The sequence below is a fragment of the Atheta coriaria genome, unplaced genomic scaffold, assembly GCF_025399875.1.
Source record: "Atheta coriaria isolate IRGN ID8LTWV9N9 unplaced genomic scaffold, Caltech_Dcor_3.1 hic_scaffold_7_pilon, whole genome shotgun sequence".
Classification (NCBI taxonomy): Eukaryota; Metazoa; Arthropoda; class Insecta; order Coleoptera; family Staphylinidae; genus Dalotia; species Dalotia coriaria.
In genome coordinates, this window is record NW_027045449.1 from 11,018,986 (window position 1) to 11,037,566 (window position 18,581).

The 18,581-nt window shown below is 40.4% G+C and overlaps 3 protein-coding genes and 2 non-coding genes across 5 annotated transcripts; 1 reads left to right on the top strand and 4 right to left on the bottom strand.

The window, feature by feature from the left end:
- The first annotated feature begins 157 nt into the window (after positions 1-157).
- On the top strand, positions 158-2,061 carry Xxylt (Xyloside xylosyltransferase). The gene is made up of 3 exons (XM_065308616.1): positions 158-748; positions 811-952; positions 1,008-2,061. Exons 1-3 carry the CDS (start codon positions 301-303, stop codon positions 1,489-1,491), a joined length of 1,074 nt encoding a protein of 357 aa, XP_065164688.1. The 5' UTR covers positions 158-300; the 3' UTR covers positions 1,492-2,061.
- Positions 1,954-6,710, bottom strand: LOC135795565 (filamin-C-like). Its single transcript, XM_065307280.1, is given in 8 exon segments — positions 1,954-2,347; positions 2,404-3,381; positions 3,384-3,470; positions 3,530-4,333; positions 4,400-5,866; positions 5,928-6,256; positions 6,364-6,585; positions 6,677-6,710. Coding segments are annotated over 8 exon segments (4,053 nt in total). The 3' UTR covers positions 1,954-2,215.
- Positions 6,444-17,756, bottom strand: LOC135796541 (filamin-A-like). The gene is given in 11 exon segments (XM_065308608.1): positions 6,444-8,423; positions 9,025-9,872; positions 9,947-10,321; positions 11,934-12,101; positions 12,165-13,679; positions 13,682-13,814; positions 13,869-14,174; positions 14,235-14,701; positions 16,147-16,410; positions 16,608-16,793; positions 17,443-17,756. Coding segments are annotated over 9 exon segments (4,110 nt in total). The 5' UTR covers positions 16,687-16,793; positions 17,443-17,756; the 3' UTR covers positions 6,444-8,423; positions 9,025-9,069.
- TRNAY-GUA (transfer RNA tyrosine (anticodon GUA)) lies at positions 15,253-15,343 on the bottom strand. Its single transcript is given in 2 exon segments — positions 15,253-15,288; positions 15,307-15,343. It is a non-coding gene; the product is annotated as a tRNA-Tyr (tRNA).
- Positions 15,521-15,592, bottom strand: TRNAG-UCC (transfer RNA glycine (anticodon UCC)). The gene has a single exon. It is a non-coding gene; the product is annotated as a tRNA-Gly (tRNA).
- Positions 17,757-18,581: the final 825 nt, after the last annotated feature.

An 18,581-nucleotide genomic window follows, 5' to 3' on the forward strand; every position in this document is an offset into this window, starting at 1 on the left:
AATTCACACATTTCGTTAAAAAGATTAACTTTTGAATATGTTTCAACTGCAAAATCTTTTTCCGGTAATAATATTTATATTTTAATAAAGTTTTACTTAAATTTAAATCAATTTAGAGCGTAATTTTCAAAATTTAACTTTTATTCCACCATCTTGTTTTTGTTTGTAGTGGGAGTAAAAGAAGAAGCGTCAAACAACTTGTTACACCAGTTACAAAAAGAAAAACTCCTCTCAAGTCCAAGTTGACCAAACATATCAAGTCATGAAACTAAAATAAGTGCAATACAAAAATGCATCAACATGCAAAAAGTGCATTCCATGCTCAATTTGTTCATATTCCTGACGACGATCGCGTTTTTCATCTACCTGTTCACCTTCATTGATAACACAAGCATATCAAGATCACAGATTGCCAGACCAGAGTTCAAATACTTCATCAGTTCAAATGATCAGAAAGGCAGTGATTATAATCTATGGCTTATCTTCACCAAAGTGGTGGAGCAAACTCCACTCTATCACAATTTTCAGAGGTTAATCGAGAACTTGCTGGCTGTGACCTCTGTGCCAATTGATCTTCACGTTATCACTGATGATGCCTCCAAACAGATTGCCATTGAGATATTCCAGCAGATGAAGAGCAATGTGAATGCTTCCAAGATAACTTATCAGTTTTATAATGTTAGTGACTTTGCTAGCAGTATCAAGGATATTGTGGAGGCAATGACTCCACACTTTAGTTCTAGGCCTGGTAAGTATTGTAATATGTTATAAGTAATGAAGGATAAAGAATTAAACTAAATTTGTTATTAGGAACATACTACAGTGATGCCTTGTTTTACATTTCATTGGGCATTTATCGACTTGCTCCAATGAATCAAAAATTAGCTGTGATGATTGATTGTGATGTACATTTTAAGCAAGATGTGGCCTTACTTTTTGACCAATTCAAGTAGTAAGTATTTAGAAACTTTATGACTCAAATTTCTCATAATAATTTAAATAAAAAGTTTTAGAGAAGGTGAATTATTTGCACTAGCGCCCGAATTATCTATAGTATACCGACACATTCTCTACTCTTATAAACAAAAACACAATACAACATTCGGAGAGTACTTACATGCCAAGCCAATCAACCAAACGTTTGAAGCGCCCCAGCATCCAAAAGGTTTCCCCGGATATAATTCTGGTGTCGTCCTCTTCAATTTAACCGCCATACGAAATTCCTCCACATATCGACAGGTGATAAAGAAGGAATCTGTAGATGCGATGGTGGGCAAGTATCGCTTCCGCGGCCATCTTGGTGACCAAGATTTTTACACTTTGTTAGGTTATGAACATCCTGAAATGATCAGAATGTTGAGTTGTGCTTTCAATCGTCAATTATGCACATGGTGGCGCGACAAGGGCGAGAAAGGTGTATTTGATAAGTATTTTCAATGCGACGATGATATCGTTGTTTTACATGGCAATTGCAATACAAGAATGGATTAATTATTACAGAAGGCATTATAGAAGGTACAAGTGGAGGGACAACCCAATCGGAGACAAAAAGAGGGGGAGAGAAGACCCTAGACAACTGTGACTGGACTGCTGGAGGATTTAGGTACGACTGAGCACTTAGCTCCGTGCAGGCTGCTCTTTAATACCTGCGCTGATCCGCAAAAAGTGGTGGGGGAAGGCCAGTGTGACGTGGCTGAGCGCACCTCGCAACTCGAGTGGGGGCACCTACCCCCACTCCTTTTCTCGGGTCAAGCGCAGGTATAAAAGGGTATCCCGCGGGCTCAGTGTGCCTAAGTCTTCCAGCAGTCTAGTCGCAGCTCTTTAGGTCTTTGGTTTGGGTTGCACACAGGAGACTTCCAGTCTCTCAATTTGCCCTATTTGATGAGTGCCTTTGGGTACCAAATCGCAATTATATTCCATTTTAGATATTTTTATATCACAGACATTCATAAATATTTTAAAAATGTTTATTCGTTAAAAACAGGTGTTAAATGTTAAAAATATATAATGTTTATATATGCAACAAGTAAATAAAACAATAAATAGCTCTTTGTATAAAAATTTCAACCTTTGTCTCAACAAGCCTGTTTCTCATTCATTTTTTGTTTTATTTGTAATGTTTTATGATTGAACCCTGCCACCCTTGGATGCATTTTTGTTTTCTTATATTCATATTGAGAGATTTGTTCATTTTTACAGTTTTCTCGATTTTCAACTACATAGTGTTGATATACCTGCGCAGTTCTTCCTGTGTATCGAAGATCATCACGTGGAAGGGCGATCCTGGCACTAATTCATTAGCCCACTTCACTTCAACACGATAATCACCAGGCTCCGTTGGATCGTACTGAAATTATAAGGTTAGTTTTATTACACCGCATGGTATTATCATTACAAGGTTACCTTGCATAGAATAGTTCTATCTTTTTGACTCTCACGTTGCATTTCGACTCTAAACGCCCCCTTTGGACCACGTACTCTAACTGTAAGTTGACCTGCCCCTGCCCCGCGAGTATCGCAGATAAATCGCGATTGGAACGTTGCGAGGACGCCATGTTCTACACCTGGACCGTAAACTCGTACTTTACTTGCATCTGGAGCACCTGCTACCTTTAGGGTGAATGGAGAACCAGACACATGTTGACCTGCGTATTTAATTGTTAATGCATGACGACCAGATTCTTGTGGTTTGACGTTTAAGGTGAATGTAGCATCTCCGTGATCGTACAATTCGCAGTATGCGACTTTATGAGGTCCTGTGCAATGTGCAGTCAATTCCCCGGGTCCTGCACGTCTTGTATCAATCCAGGAACGTATTTCACGTCCCACAACTCCTTGTCGTAGCCCTTCACCTGAACAAAGTACTTTGGAGGCATCTGCACCTCCTTTGGCTTCCACCATGAGTGGGCAACCTTTTACAGGACGACCTGCCCATAGTACACTTAGCAGATAGTTGCCAGGAGTGTTGATTGTATACGTAGCGCGCCAGATTTTGTCTCCTGTTAGGGAGAGCATTACGGGAATAGGCACATTTGTATCTACAGCGTGGAGTGTAACCTCGGGGTTACCGGATGTTGCTTTGCTACCATCAATGGTGAAAACTGAAGGTTCTCCACATTGTGCTTGACTTAGACCTTTTCCGTTGAGGACAACTTGAGCCCCTAAAGCGATGGCTGTATTTGGGGTTTCCGGAAGTCTAAGATTAGCAAATCTCATCTCAAAATCAGATTCGCCAGCGGTGAGACCCTCAGTGGAAAGTTCAAATTTAAATCTGTTGCCGTTTTTATCCGGGCTGATCTTTCTTCCTGAGATTTTACACTCTAAATTACCAGGACCTGCGTTAGACGTGTCGAAGACTAATTTTGCTGGTAGTTTAATTCTTCCAATATCATCCAAATACTGGGTCCAACCCCGATGAGACGAACTGCGCTGGGATCTACAACCACTGGTCTAAATGGAGATCCAGGCAACTGAAACACAAAACAAACCATTAACTTCCAAAATAACCTAAATTTACTAATACACTTACATCATTAGGTCCTATAGAGATGATTATATCATACACACCAACCCATTTCGGGGTATACGAAACAATAAACTCTCCCGCTTTGGGGCATTGTATATGTGCATCAATAATCCCGTCAATAGACTCCACTTGAACTCTAGGTTGGACTGCACTGCTGACAGTAAAACTAGTCCTCTCACCAACCACCGCACTCTCCAAACCTTTTCCTACAGCCCTCGGAGGAGGCGTAGGCCCAATGGCACCAACACCCAACGCCAACGGAGAGTTCTTCACCGGAACACCTCCGTAGGTTACAGTAACCTGATACAACCCAGCCATACTCGGTAAAAATGACACTTGGACCAAATCATCGGATACAATCGTGTGTTGTACTTGCACCTGTTGTTGGATGGGATTCGTGGCTATTACTTCCAAATCAGCAGAACCCGCATTCTTCGTATTAACACTGAATGCTATTCTTTCACCGACATTTCCTTGGGTGCTTGGAATATCCATAATACGTACACAATCTGCATCGTGGGCTTCACAAGTGAAGGGACTGCCTTGGACGGCTTTAGCTTGATGTAGGACTTCTACAGTATGAGGGCCCACATCTCTTGCGGTGAATTCAGCTTGTAGTTTACCGGTTTTTGTTTGATAACATCTCACGGGAACTGCGGAACCTGTGGGACCACTTACAACAACGTCGAATTCACGTGCTGATCGTCCAAGGGTGTCTATATGGAAGGAAGTTACTTTTCCAACTCGGGCTTGATAGAGACCAATACCACCTGCCCAGGGTTCCATTCCCGGTGATTTTACAGGAATCTAGTATTCAAAACACAAAATAAATGTAAAACATGGAAAATTTTGTTGATTTTTAATAAGACTTACATCAATAGGTGGATTTTTCGGTACGCCATTATAAAACAACTGAACTTTGTGTGGGGCAGCATGAACCGGATGGAAAACAACCTCCCAGAGGTTAGGATTGTTAGCACTTTGCCTCACGCTGTGTGGAATCTCCTTGGAACCCACTTTAACCGCTGCTGAAAGTTTACCAGGTCCTACTTTGTTTACACTGATACCCACAACAGCGGGACGATGACAGACTGCTTCCGGGGCGTTGATAATATCCACTTTGTTCATATCAAAGATGTGCAAAGTCCTTGAACTTACAATGTTGTTATTCTTCAGCAGATGCAATTGATATGTTCCGGTTTGATTGACAAGAAACTCTGCTTTGCCGTTGTTTGTAGTATATTTAACAGCGTGATTATTCCCATCAGTGATCTCCAGACGATGTTCTGGTGGTATGTCGAAATAATTCGTTGATCCAACTTGTAAATATTGAGTGGATTCAATGACAGTGCAATGGAAGGGACTTCCAATGACGTTCATATCGTTAAATGTGATGTTTACAAAATGGTCATCGCTTGTTTGCGGGACAAAAGTCACATCATACAATCCTCTAGCACAAGCGACTACTTCCGCTTTGATGGTGGTATGTTGTGTGGATACTACAAGTTCCAGAGTACCTTCACCAGCCTGCGCTGCATCCACACTGAAAGTAACTGGTTTACCCACTTCAGCAGGTCCAATGTGGTTTAAGGACAATTCAGATAATGTCCTTGTGATGTCACTCTTTTTACCAGGTAAACCGGAAACGATTACTTTGTTCACATCATAAACATTGCAATTGAAAGGAGAACCAATCACATGTTGGTCATTAATCAAAATGGCTACCGAGTGTCTACCAACCATTTCCGGTGTGAATCTTGCAATGTTTGTGTCACCATTAACTGTAATCTTGGATAAGAGAATCTTCCCAGTTGGGGCTGTGATGATAACTTGAGGTTCCGATGAATGTGTTCCTTCTATTTTAACCTCTGCAGAGTGCCCAACCGCGGCGAGTTCAATCCCATTACCGGAAACAGGTACCCTTGGTTGGGTATTACCAGGACTGACTTTGCAACTAAATGGAGAACCAGGGACAGCTTGACCATTGAATCGGACACTTAAAGTATGCACAGCAGCTTCAGTAGGTTTAAAATTAACTTTGAACCTGGCATTGCCCTCGGATTGTACAAAGTTGGGTACGTTACGTCCACCAACAGCCACGATGATTTCTAGGTTACCCGCACCTGCTTGTGATGCGTTTATACTGAAGGAGACTGGTTTACCAACAATCCCATCGTTTATATCCGTAACACTGACTCTATTCGCATCGTATGCTTTGACCAAAAATGGAGAACCTTCTATATGGCCCCGGGGGAGACGTACCTCTACACTGTGATCTCCCACATCCATAGGGGTGAAGGAAATGTCAAATTTACCAGGGGATCCTGCTTGGGGAGTGATCTAAATCACAATAAACACAAAATCAAACCATGTTTACAATTTTTACTAAACCAACTTTTACCTGAGTTGGTAATGATCTTCTTGCTGGTCCCAACACTTCCACAACAGGAGGATTGGGACTCTCCACAACAAAAACACATGGTCTTCCCACAGATACCTTATCCATTGCTTCAGGTGCCACTATCCTCGCAGCAGGACTAACCACACATTTGAAAGGACTTCCAGGTACGTCCTGCCCGTTGAACCGAAGATCAACCGAATGAGCAGTTGCCTCACGTGGGGTGAACGAGATGGCGTAGGTGTGAGGACCTTGAGCCTGAGCAGAAGTGGGCACCCGGCCGCCATTCACCGTTACTTCTAAGTTTCCTGGACCCGCCTGACTTGTCTCCACTAATGTTACATACCATACAACAAACAAACAATAATGAAGTAAGTATATATTCACATTGTAAATCATAATAATTATTATCAAGGAGAATGTCTTGATTGTCGCATACCTAAGAATGTGACCGGTTTGCCGACCACGCCCGTGGCGGCCTCTTTCACTTTAATGGCGGACACATCGTAGACCTTAGCAGAATACGGGCTGCCGGCGGTGGCGACGCCGCCGACGGTGACGTTGATTCTGTGTTCCCCAACAACTCGAGGTACGAACTCCGCACGGAATTGGGCATTACCCAAGGGTTGCACTTGTGTGGGCACGGATTGTCCACCGGGTCCTTCATGTTATTCGGTTTATTGTTATTGTTATAGGTTAGCAGGGATAATATTTAGATTATTCTGTGTATTTTGTAAATTTAATTAATTTACTATTGTTATCATTTATCAATCGTAAATTCTTCATGGAAATCAAAAAATCAACCAAAAATTCAAATAAAACCATCAAACCATAAAATAATAAATTAATCAATTGTTTCGCAAGTGATATTAACTTGTAATTATCATTTGTTCGCAGTTCTTTGTTCGTGTAATTAATTTAATTCGTATTGGTACAATAAATTACAGAAAGAAAGCAATCGAGGAATGTCGGCGTTTCTATTCATTTTTTATAATATGGTCATTTCGATTCTTCTGAATGAAATTCGCTTGGAATGCGTTAATCAACTTTCTCCATCAATATGCAAATTGTAAAGTGACTTAAGTAACGTCAGGCCAATGATCGCATGAATGTGACAACCGGAAATGAATACGTTATCTAATGTTCTATTGACAGGTGCAAGTTTAACACGAATGTCCCGATAGAAATCAGGTAAAAATGCGGAAGGCAACATTTAACAAATTGCAGACGACAAATGAAAGCCGCTTAACAACCTGTTATGCCTCATACAGCAGAGAATAGAGTGATAAATAGATAATCACCGACAACACAGCAATGAATAATAAAAATTAAATTCCAATCGACGGCAGCGATAAAAAAAAAGAAATTGAATGTTTTCATGCAATATTGAGACTTCGAAACGTATATTAGAGATTGAGCTATATTTGCACCTGCAATAAAACTCGTTTCCACTCGATGCAGGCGCATTATAAGTGCATTAACTGCATTTAAGTGCATTGCGCATGCGCAGTGAAAAGCACGCCACGCATGCGCACGCGTCTTTATAGTTTATTACAAGTCGCGTGCGTTTTTCATTCTTTTTACAAACCGCGAAGTACGCGAAAAGAAAGTTGTAACACTTGTCAGGAACATATGGCACGTGAAGTACGAGAGCAAGATGTAAGAGAGCAAAAACGTGTGTTCCGATTTCCGGATAATAATTCCAGCGCAGCTTCATTTGTTTATTACGTTGCTGCACACACAGCTTCTATTGATGCGTGTATTAAACGTGTGCGCATGCGCATGTGAAACAATTAACGTTAATTTATTATTAATCACTTTGTGTTCGCGTGAAACTCGTAAATTAATGACAATCTAATAACACAACTTGAACAAAGCAACAACGCCCCAAGTTAAAAACATTGAACGAAACAATATGAAACAAAACCGAAACGAAATATATAATAACAATGATTCCTAATGTGTTTGAATGTTTTTGCAATGCACGACGTGTGTTTTATCGTTTAAATTTCAAGTCGCGAGAGTCGAGAGACGAGAAAGTTCCATATTTGTTCGTTCGCATTCTTCGACAGCCTTCCCATGCATTGCCGATACATCTACATATATTGTGATATTCACACAGCACACTTATCGTCGAATTACGAGCTGAGTAAAATGTATACTAATTCATGCTCAAGGCTTGAATAACGTGATAAGCACAGAGAAACACACAGATTTTCCAATGATTCCATGAAGAATTCAAGACGAAATGTAACGAATATGGCAACGTTTGTTCGATTTTTACATAAACAATATTTATAAAAGTGTTTAAATGTATTTGTTAATACTTGTAATCGTAAAGGTGTTAGTCATAACTTAGATTAAGATAAATTAAAAAACATTCAAAGGACACATAACCTCATTTAAAGCATTTTTGAGGTTATGTTTAGGTTTTTATGTTTTAGAAACAGTTTGTGGGAGAGTTGAGGGAAGGGTGTTAGTAGAGCAGACGTCTGTGTCCTGCAACAAGACAAACACGCACAAGAGTAAATCAAGGGTAGAGATGCGAGAGGAAACAGCGCATACAAAATGGCGGCGTGCGATACATGATGAAAGAAAACAACATGCACTGGCGAGCACGTAAACTGTACACATATTTATTTACACGTTCGATAATTACATTCAATATTTTATGGTTTGGTTTGATTCTTTGGTTGAATTTTTGTCATGGCACAAAATACACATAATAATTACGATATAACTGAATAATGAAGTATGAAAATTAAGTTTTGACTGGAAAACTTTTACAAATAAGAATGGAAATTTTATTATGCGTATGAAATGATAAGTTTGGTTGTTAGTCGATGCAAAAATGCAGAACAAAATAATAAAAAATTGTTATGAATTCTCTTCCATTTTGTAACATTTTCTTTTCACTCTAATTTCGTTATGATGATGATTACGTCTTAGCAATTAAAACCTTTCTCAACAATACAAAACAACCAAACTTACATTTCATACAAATACAAAGTTTCCATTTTTATTTTTATTTTTATTACGTCATCAAAATGTTCTTACTTCAGCATTCGAGGAATTTGATAAAATTTGAAAGATTTCTCACCCTCGACATTCACTTCAATATCCTCTAGACGTCCCGGATGATTAATCAACAACGTGCTTGGTCTGTGTACGGGTCCAGGTCCCGGAGGGTGACACTAGGTCCCGCTCCACCTCCACCAACCCCTACAATCAGGGGACATCCCACGACGGGTCGTTTATTGAAAGCTACATTAACCACATGGTCACAGGCCTCAGCCGGCACGAAACTAACAGCAAACTTTGCATTTCCCTGCGGGTGTACTTGTGTTGGAATATTTAAACCTCTAGCACTGATGGTAATCTCCAGATTTCCTTCCCCAGCTTCACTAGCATCAACTGAGAATGTCACAGGTCTCCCAACAGTGCCTCTTGCAACATGTCCGACTGTTACCCTGGTGGAATCAAAGGCTTTGGCAATGAAGGGTGTACCTTGAACAGGTCTACCATTGTAATCTACATTGATCTGATGAGCTCCTACTAGATTCGGAGTGAATTCAGCTGTGAATCCACTATGGATATCGCCTGTGACTTTTACGGGTAGTTCCCCGACTGGTCCACGTACTGCAACTGCTAATTCTGCAGCTCCACCCCCTGCCACACCCATGTGGAATGAACTGGGTTGGTTCACAGGGATTAATTCAAGATGGCTCAGGCTTAGAATCACCCTCGAGGTATCTGTCACCGAGCAAACAAATGGACAACCTCGGACTGTCTCACCATTGAATTTTATATCAATCAAATGGGGTTTTGCATGGTCTGGGGTAAAGGAGACTAAACAACGACCACCTCCAACTACTTGGACGTGATTAGGGACTTCTCCTTCGTTGATTGAGATTTCAAGTTGTCCTTCACCTGCTTGACTTGCATCAACTGAAATAAAACAATTTTTTTATAAAATTTGTTGGAAAAATAATTTATTATGCGTATATTTTGATGGTACCTACCTCTGAATTGAACAGGTTGTCCCACAACGCCGCCGCTAACATCAGCAACTTGTATAAGCCCTGCATCATACACTTTCGCAACTAAAGGTCCACTTGGCAATTTTTCGCCATTCACCAAAACCTCCACAATGTGGGTACCCACTTCCGAGGGTACAAACTCAACACTTTGTACACCCGCACGCGCACCAGGTAACACCCTCGCATTAACCGCGCGTTTACTTGGTGCGATAACATGCACCACTAAATCATCAGGTGCCGTATTGCCACTGGTGATGATCTCGAAGATCGCCGGCACGTTGGCGGGTACCAGCCGCGTCGTATCACCCATGACGGACATGCCGGACGCTGACATGACGTTCACGCGCCAAGGGCTGCCTGCGCAACGAAACTCACTTCACGTAATCCATATGAACGTAAACACTCAATCACAGCGTAAATATAAAATAAGCAGAGAGCAGGTATACCAAAAGCGAGAATATGGTTCCGCACCAAGTGAGGCCGAGAAACGCGAAACGAATCGTGCGCACCGCACGCTCGACGTCTTATAACTGCGGTGTGTGTTTGCGACGCAGCGAGTCGGGCCGAGCGCGGTGACTTAACTTGAGTCCAACTTTTAAGTAGGCAGAGTACGAACAGGTAGACACAGGTAGACGCGAGCGCAAAGAGCGAGATGGTGAGCGTGGTAGGCGACGCGATGGTATTCCAAGGCGCGGTGAATACCGCGCGCACGCCGTGAAATGTTTCCGTAACGTGCAGATTTTTAATGCCATTCAGAAAGTGCACGTAAAAAGTTGATGGCATACCATCAAAACCGCACGAATCGAAATTTTACGTGGTTTTTTTTATACATTGCATCAAATAAAGTAAATATTGTGGTTTGCGGTGTATGCATGAGAGATTTTCTACGACGTGCTACGGTACATCTTGAAGGTACCCATTAATGCCCGGAGGACGAAGAGGTGGTACACCTTTGGCGTGCGCATTCCGGCGTGACTCCGTCCGCTTGTATTTCTCTCGCATTGCAACCTTCGACGCCTCCTTCGCAAAATCTAAATTTCAATTCAAATTTACTTTTACACTGCATTCAATCAACTGGTATACCTTTAATTTGTTGAATAGAATGTTTAAAGTTCACAGCTGCGCAATGCGATGAATGAACGCTTGAATAGTTCAGGTTTGCATTTGTGGCTGTTTATGTCATATACCTGCAGTTGTTGTTTACTTGTAATCTCATGGTATACCTGGATGCAGGTCATCGATAGCTTTAAATGCCTCGGGTATTTTAATGCGGTGCGTTGAACGCGCCATCGTGCCGGATTCCTCGAATTCTTTCGATTCCATTTCGAAATTGAGAAAAATCTCTGCTCTGTGCACGGAAATGCGGTTTATCTAGGGTACCATCAATGCATCCAATTTGCAGTGACCTTCTTATCGTAAACATAACGACTAGAGCGGATGTAGATTTCAATTTTTGAGAATTTTAATGATGCGTATCATGAATATTCAATATAGTTGAAGTTTAATTGATGGTGTGCTCCGATTGTGGCCACCACAATGGCGTCTATGTCGTCATATGTGGACGCGCTACATATGAGTGGAGTCAGTAGGTCGCCGCCGCAAAGATAGACTCAAGTTAAGTGAAGATTTAACGCAAAACACTAAGGTCTTAAGGCGTCAAAGTTAATCAAGAAATAGAAGAAGATGGTAAGACGAAACAGAGAAATCCCGTTTTTCTCAGCGTTTCGAGGCGTTCGTCTCACGTTCATCAGCGCAACGAACAAGAGCATTTAAATACGTAATACTGTTTGAGATTTAAACACTAAACGCGTGGTTTAAATTAAATCAACATGACGAGCAAATCCGTTAATGGTAGAATTCATGCCACCAAAGCCAAACAAGCAATAAGCAATTTAAAAAACCACATAATTGGAAAATGGTTTTGTTCAAAGAGCAAATTGCAAAAATGCAAAAAAGCGTCAGCACTTACCAGGGACCGTCTCCCCATTGAAGCTGATGTCGACCCGATGGGGCAACGCCTGATGTGGGGTGAAAGCAGCCTTGAAACGCTGCCCACCAAGTGATTTTACACTCGAGGTGACCTTACCTCCTTCCACGAGAATCTCCAAGTCTCCTGAACCAGCCCCGGAACCATCAACTATTAATTTATAAAAGAAACCAATTTTTAGTTGATTTTTTAAAATAATTTTAAAAGACATACTATCAAATTCTACTGGTTGACCAATGACACCATCCGGGATCGGAGAAACCCTCACAGCATCAGCTCCAGTTTTCCCTAAACTACGAAACCCATAATTTTTACTTTCATATCTTGACTCATGATTCTCCTCCATTGAAGAATAACTCTGACTGTTTGTAACACCAGTTCTTTTAATGGCATCCCAACTTCCAAGACGAGGTGACCCGGAATCATTGATTTTGATCAAAGGTGTAGATGTATCAAAACGTTCAACATCTCTATCAGGCGTATCCCGTCCTCCATAGCTATACGGATTAGGGCTTTCTACTCTCATTGATTGCAATTTTGAGGTTAAGTAATTCCGGGATTCTTGACGTTCCTGTCGTTCTTGTCGTTCGGATTGATGTCCTTGGAACCCAAGAGATGATGACTTCATATAAGTACTTTCATATTCCCTTTCTTTCTTCGCCAAACGTGGAATTGGTTCATTTGTGCGATAATCTCTATACTCCCCGGATTGGTTAACTTTTTTACCAGCCAGATACAATGAAGGGCTTTGAGGACGTGGGCTCAATGGACGGAAATTGGGACTGGTAGGTCTAAAAGTAGGACTCTGTGTCCTAGGAGCAAGGGAAGGACTAGAAGCCCTTGGAATGTAAGCTGTTTCCACTGTTGGTGAAGACATTCTTCTTTCTGTCAACCTGGATGAATGCATATTAGCATAATCCGTTTGGGTTATTTGATGTCCTTGATGAGTTCCATAACCACCATGTCCAAAGATAGGACTAGCTGTCATCTGTCGAATGTTTTTATTCGTAATGGGACTGTTTAAGTTAGCTGCTTGTAAAGTGGTCACTGGACTAGCAGACAAATTGTGAAGTTGACTTGGAGTTAAAGATTTGCTCTTCTTTTGGGTACCAACACGCATCATGAATGGACTTCCCTTAACGTCATATCCATTGAAATAAACATACACCCGGTGTTTACCTGGGTATTCAGGAGTAAAATGGACTCTATGAAGATAACCCTCATGATCAACTCGTTCCATACGCGTGTGAATAGACTTTTTATCGTGGACCACATCAGCGTAGACTTCACCAGGTACACAGACATCTCTACAGTCTAAATCTATGGCATGTGGTACCATTGGTAGAGCACCTTCTAAACCAGAAACCACTACTCCATTGGGGTCAAATACAGCGCAAGTAAATGGTCCACCTTGGATCTGTTTACCCTGATAGGTAATTTCAATACGCCATTCACCAGCTTCATCTGGTTTGAACGTAGCAGTGTTGGTACCATCAATGGTATGAAGAGGACATTCTAAAGGTCTTCCACCTGGACTGTAAGCTGTCACTAAGATGTCTTCCCTTCGAGGGGCACCTGTGGCATTAACAAGGACTTGAACCAAAGATCCCAAGGCACACGGAGCCATACCAGGTGCTTCCACTTCAACCAAAGGTGGTAGAGCTCTGAAGTAATGTTTAGATGATACTTCTTCTCTATCATACAAAACAATAATCTCATGCATGCCCATTTTTGAGGGACAAACTCTCCGTGACCATTCGAGAGGTTCTTTTGTGGGTACACCTTGGAATCGGGTCCTCTAATCTCCGTGGTAAGTTTGTGGTAGGACAATGAGTTGTCCAAAATGGTAACTTGATAATGCGTCTATAATAAAATATCAGTTTAAAATTTTGTTTTAAAATAAAATCAGAAACGTACAGTTTCACCAACTCTACCAGACGTGGAATCAATTTTAACCTTGATAAGGTCATGCATTGGAGGACGTTCTGGTACCCATTGAAAGTAGGCAGCGTAGGCCATCACTCCAAGATGTTCCACATTGATATCAGCCATGTCCTTAGCAGATAAAACAGGTTGGACACCTAAACGTTTACCAGCTTCAACTGCTTGAGTTAAATTGGTCTCCCAGTAAGCTTGTTCACTGCGGAGCTTCTCGGGAGCAACCGCTGACCCACCCAAAGATCTTATCACTTCAGATATGGCTTTACCATCATTCCAATTAGACTATAATACAAATAAAATTAAAATAAACATAATTTCCTCATTGCATGTGAAGTTGCCTACCGTAAAATTCTCAATAGGTCTGTTCAACCTAGAATTAACCCATCGCAAGGTAGCATAGAAACCAGGAGATCCAGGTTTCATAAAATATGACAGATAAGTCATCCCAGACAACTCATCCAACCAGGGTGACGCTAAATACTCTGGTTCCAAAACAGCTGGAATTCCAAGTTCCTGGTGAGCAATCCGCATGGCTTGTCGACAGTTATCAATAGCATTGTGTTTATCAAGACTCCTCCAATGTGGGAACAACCCAGGTCGGCAGTAATCAACCAGGGCAGCTAACAAAACACCCGAATTCCAATCGGTGGTCAAATTGTGAACTTTGCATTCTGGTAATACAGCCTGCAACCAGGCGAGCATCAATTTCCTCGGAGGGAACTTAGATCTTCCGATTTGATATCGAACAATCAATGACCAAATCAATCCCAGGATTAATTTTAAGTTGCCGTTGACAATATCTGTGTTACCTGCATAAACAAAACATTGTGTTATGTAATATTCAAACTTTCGTTTCGATTCGATTAATAAATAATAACAAGCCATGAAGTTACAGAGAGTCGCAAGGGAAATGGTAAAGTTAAAGAACTTTCACTTTGAACGTTGACTTGACTCTTAAGAGACGCAAAATTAGTTCTGAGAGAAATTTCTCCTCGGATGCTTTTTTTAAACGTGTTTTATTCACGTAAATTTAATTTATTTTTCTATAAAGTAAAAGAACACATAATTCAATTTAGAATTTACATCGTCTAATGTGTAATGTCATCATCATAATAGAATGAATAGAGAACGACTCTCGCGCAGAGTGTTTCTCACATTAATTTCGAAAACAATGGACGACAATCACTGTGTAATGTTTTCGTAGTTTTCATTGTTAATACAACTGTAAATGCACACCTAGGCGTTAGTGTAATTAATAGGTAAATAATAGCAGGTTTCGTAATCTGATAAATGTAGGTTTGCAAAATTTTCATAGAAATGTAAAAAATATGTTAAATGTAATGAAATTTAAGAAAAAGTTTCCTTCGAGCCGGATTTGAACCAGCGACCTATGGATTTCTATATTGTAAACGTTCTACAGTCCACCGCTCTACCAACTGAGCTATCGAAGGTGATGAGTGTTGCAGCTCTCCTTCATGTTTAAAGACGTAATTTTTATTTTAATTCCGTAAAATATACAATTTTACAATTTTTATGGATTGTTACTAATTTTCTATATAAAATAAACGCAATAATAATAAAATTTAATCAATTCATGAGAAATGTGAGAATAAAAATTAAAAAACAACTGCGATGGCCGGGAATCGAACCCGGATCAACTGCTTGGAAGGCAACTATGCTGACCATTACACCACCATCGCACTTGCTAACTCATCAATAATACACCAAACATCAACCTAACACTAACATACTTTCATTATTTATAAGTATTTTAATTCTTTAACCATTACACCATCATCACACTCGCTTATTCATAATGATTTAATCAGATTTACTTCGAATTGAACTTGAAATTTACAAGATTTACGACTGTTACCAAACACCACGTGTTTGTGTCGATGTCATTTGTCAACTATGGTCATGCGCTCTGTTTTTCGCGTTCCGCCATGGCATTGTTTATCTATCGACGATTTTTTCTGTAGTTTTACGTAATGCGGGTCGAGGCTGCAGGCCGCGTCGCCTTGAAATCTCCCACTGGAGCGCGTCGCGAGACTCTTTTTTTTCACTGTTTTGTCGCCGATCGCGTGTGTTGCACCTACGCTTCGACAGATTTAAACGCTTTAAACTTGAAAATAAAAAACGCGAGCAACCACAACTTATTAATATATTGTAATTGTATAATGAATTATTAATATTAATATAATAACAATTCTAGAAACACCTGTTGATTTGTCAATTTAAATTGATTACTTACCGATGTTAACCAACTTGACGCCATCTTGTTCAATGGCATTCAATGCACATGTGACATTTTCCAAATGATGATGTTGATTCATTGGTCGTCGGTTCCAAGATGGCCGAATTGCATGTCCCTGCAGTTTTTCCACTAAAGTACAAAGACGTACACCACTGCAAAGGTCCTGCGATAGGTCCACGACACGTAAATCACCGGGGAGATTCTCATTCACCCAGTTTCTGAATGTGTTTGCTTGAATTTCCACCCAGACATCTTCGTTTCCTGCGGAGGAAACAATAAAAATTCGATTCATTCATTCACATATGTTCCGCATGCCATTTTTGAAAGATGAATGGCGATTAATTTATGCATAATTCAATATGAATTGGACCGTGCCGTAAAATGTTGTTGTATTGATGTATTGAGAAACTCTACACAGGTAGTTGAATATTAATGTGTTTGTTTATGCTGAGGCTCACCTTTGATTTGCATTCCACGGGCGGCGTGTCCTTCGGGACTGCGCGCCAGGAGCCCACTGTGTGAGATTTTACCTTCCATTTGCCAAATTTGGTTGCGCGCCGCACACGCCTATTTCATTCGATTAATTTTTCGCGCGCAAACGTTCAATTAACGCGATTAATTCTCTATCATTAGGTGGTAGGTACCTGGAAATCATGAACAACTGTTAGTAACAATTTATACTAATCCGCCACGCACAGGTTATGACTTGTTATGACTGGTAATTCTGTTAATATGAATTTTTCTGTTAGATTGTGGGTGGTTTTCAAGAATGTGCGTTACACAATTAAAATGGCGCTGAGTGCCGCATTGGAAACTCATTGCCAACTCTTAAAATTTACCATTATGTTTATGCAACAATTGAAACAGGCAGGTTTCACATTTGATTTCGTCGTTTGCGTTTGTCGTTTGTCGTTACAATTTGCAAGTCGTGTTTTAAGTCAACTTTTAAGTCATGTTAAGTTACATGCGCATGACGTAATCAATGGTTATCTATTTTTAATTTATGTTTAACTTTATGCTACCTGTGCTAATACAAAACACAAAAATTGACAAGCAAATGAAAAAACCAAATAGAAAGCAATGTTAAAATTGATATTTTGAGACGCTGGAGATGTGTATAAACAAAACAAATGGTCAAACAAATGACGAACGTGACGATGATGTACAGCCATAGTTATTTCATTGCCGCATGAATAAATTAACATTCAAACATAAAAACGTTGTTATCATCACGGTCAAAACATTTGTTATTCGATATTCTTCGATATTATGAAGTAAATAAACAAAGATTACTTAAAACTTATTGTGGCACATGTTTTGGCACTATAATTCCGTTTTCTTTGTTTCACTTATTGATTATTAGGCACAATATATTACGGCACACGTGTACACTATTTTAATCTACTTATAACATGTCACACTGTATTAAAAGATTTGTTTGTTACGTAAAAGAGTACATGTATAGCTGGAGCGCGAACGCACGGAACCGCGAAAGACGCGAGATGAAAGTGAAATGAGTTGTGAACTGCATGCCGATGCGGTGGTACCCCGGTTACACCTCTACGCGGTATAAGGTATGCCGCGGCGCTGTTATTGTCGGTTGCTATGACGACCGATTGTTTGTTACCATCCGAATACGAATATGTGGCGAGCTGGTGAGTCAACCTGGTCAATATGAGCGATGATGGTATGTATGCTCAAGGTACGTCGTGTTGTTGCATTGCATATTCATCCCATGTGGATGTTTATGGTTGCATGCATCCAGCGATTAAATAAATGCAACAGATGTGCGACCCTAGGGTCACCATTTTCTAATGTTATACACAGACTAATGTTAAAACATAAAATAATAAATAATATGTGATGTGATGGTATGGTATGTCTATATTGGGTCCCATGGCACTTGGGGTACCATGAAACGTTGTTCTTCGCATGGTATGCTTGATGCTAGATGATGGTACCCCGTCCAAAGTATCAGGCTAGCAGAAAGACGAGAAGGTGACGTTGGTAGTCATGGTATTACCGATCCATACCTTTTTACCTACTACCTCCACACACTTCATACCTGTGGCGATACCGGTAGTGGTGGTGGTAGATTAACAAAGTTGTGCTCCGCATGCGGTACCACATCATATCATCCGAGAGTTGCATATTTCCAGCTTTTGCATGCCATGAATGTGCAACTATCGTGTTCGGTTAAATTGGTCTGCGCGGCATGCTGGAGTGCGTTGCGTTAATATTAAGTTTAACAAACACAGTTAAAACAGAAATTCCTGTTTCTTACAAATTATAGAGACAGTGTGCTATTGTTCAATTGTATCTATGAAACAAATAAACAGTGAACTGTTGTTTAATGGATCATTTGTTCGTTTTTAAGAATATGTATCATGTTTTGTTTAAAGCAGTGTTCTGTTAGATATTCAAACGCGATT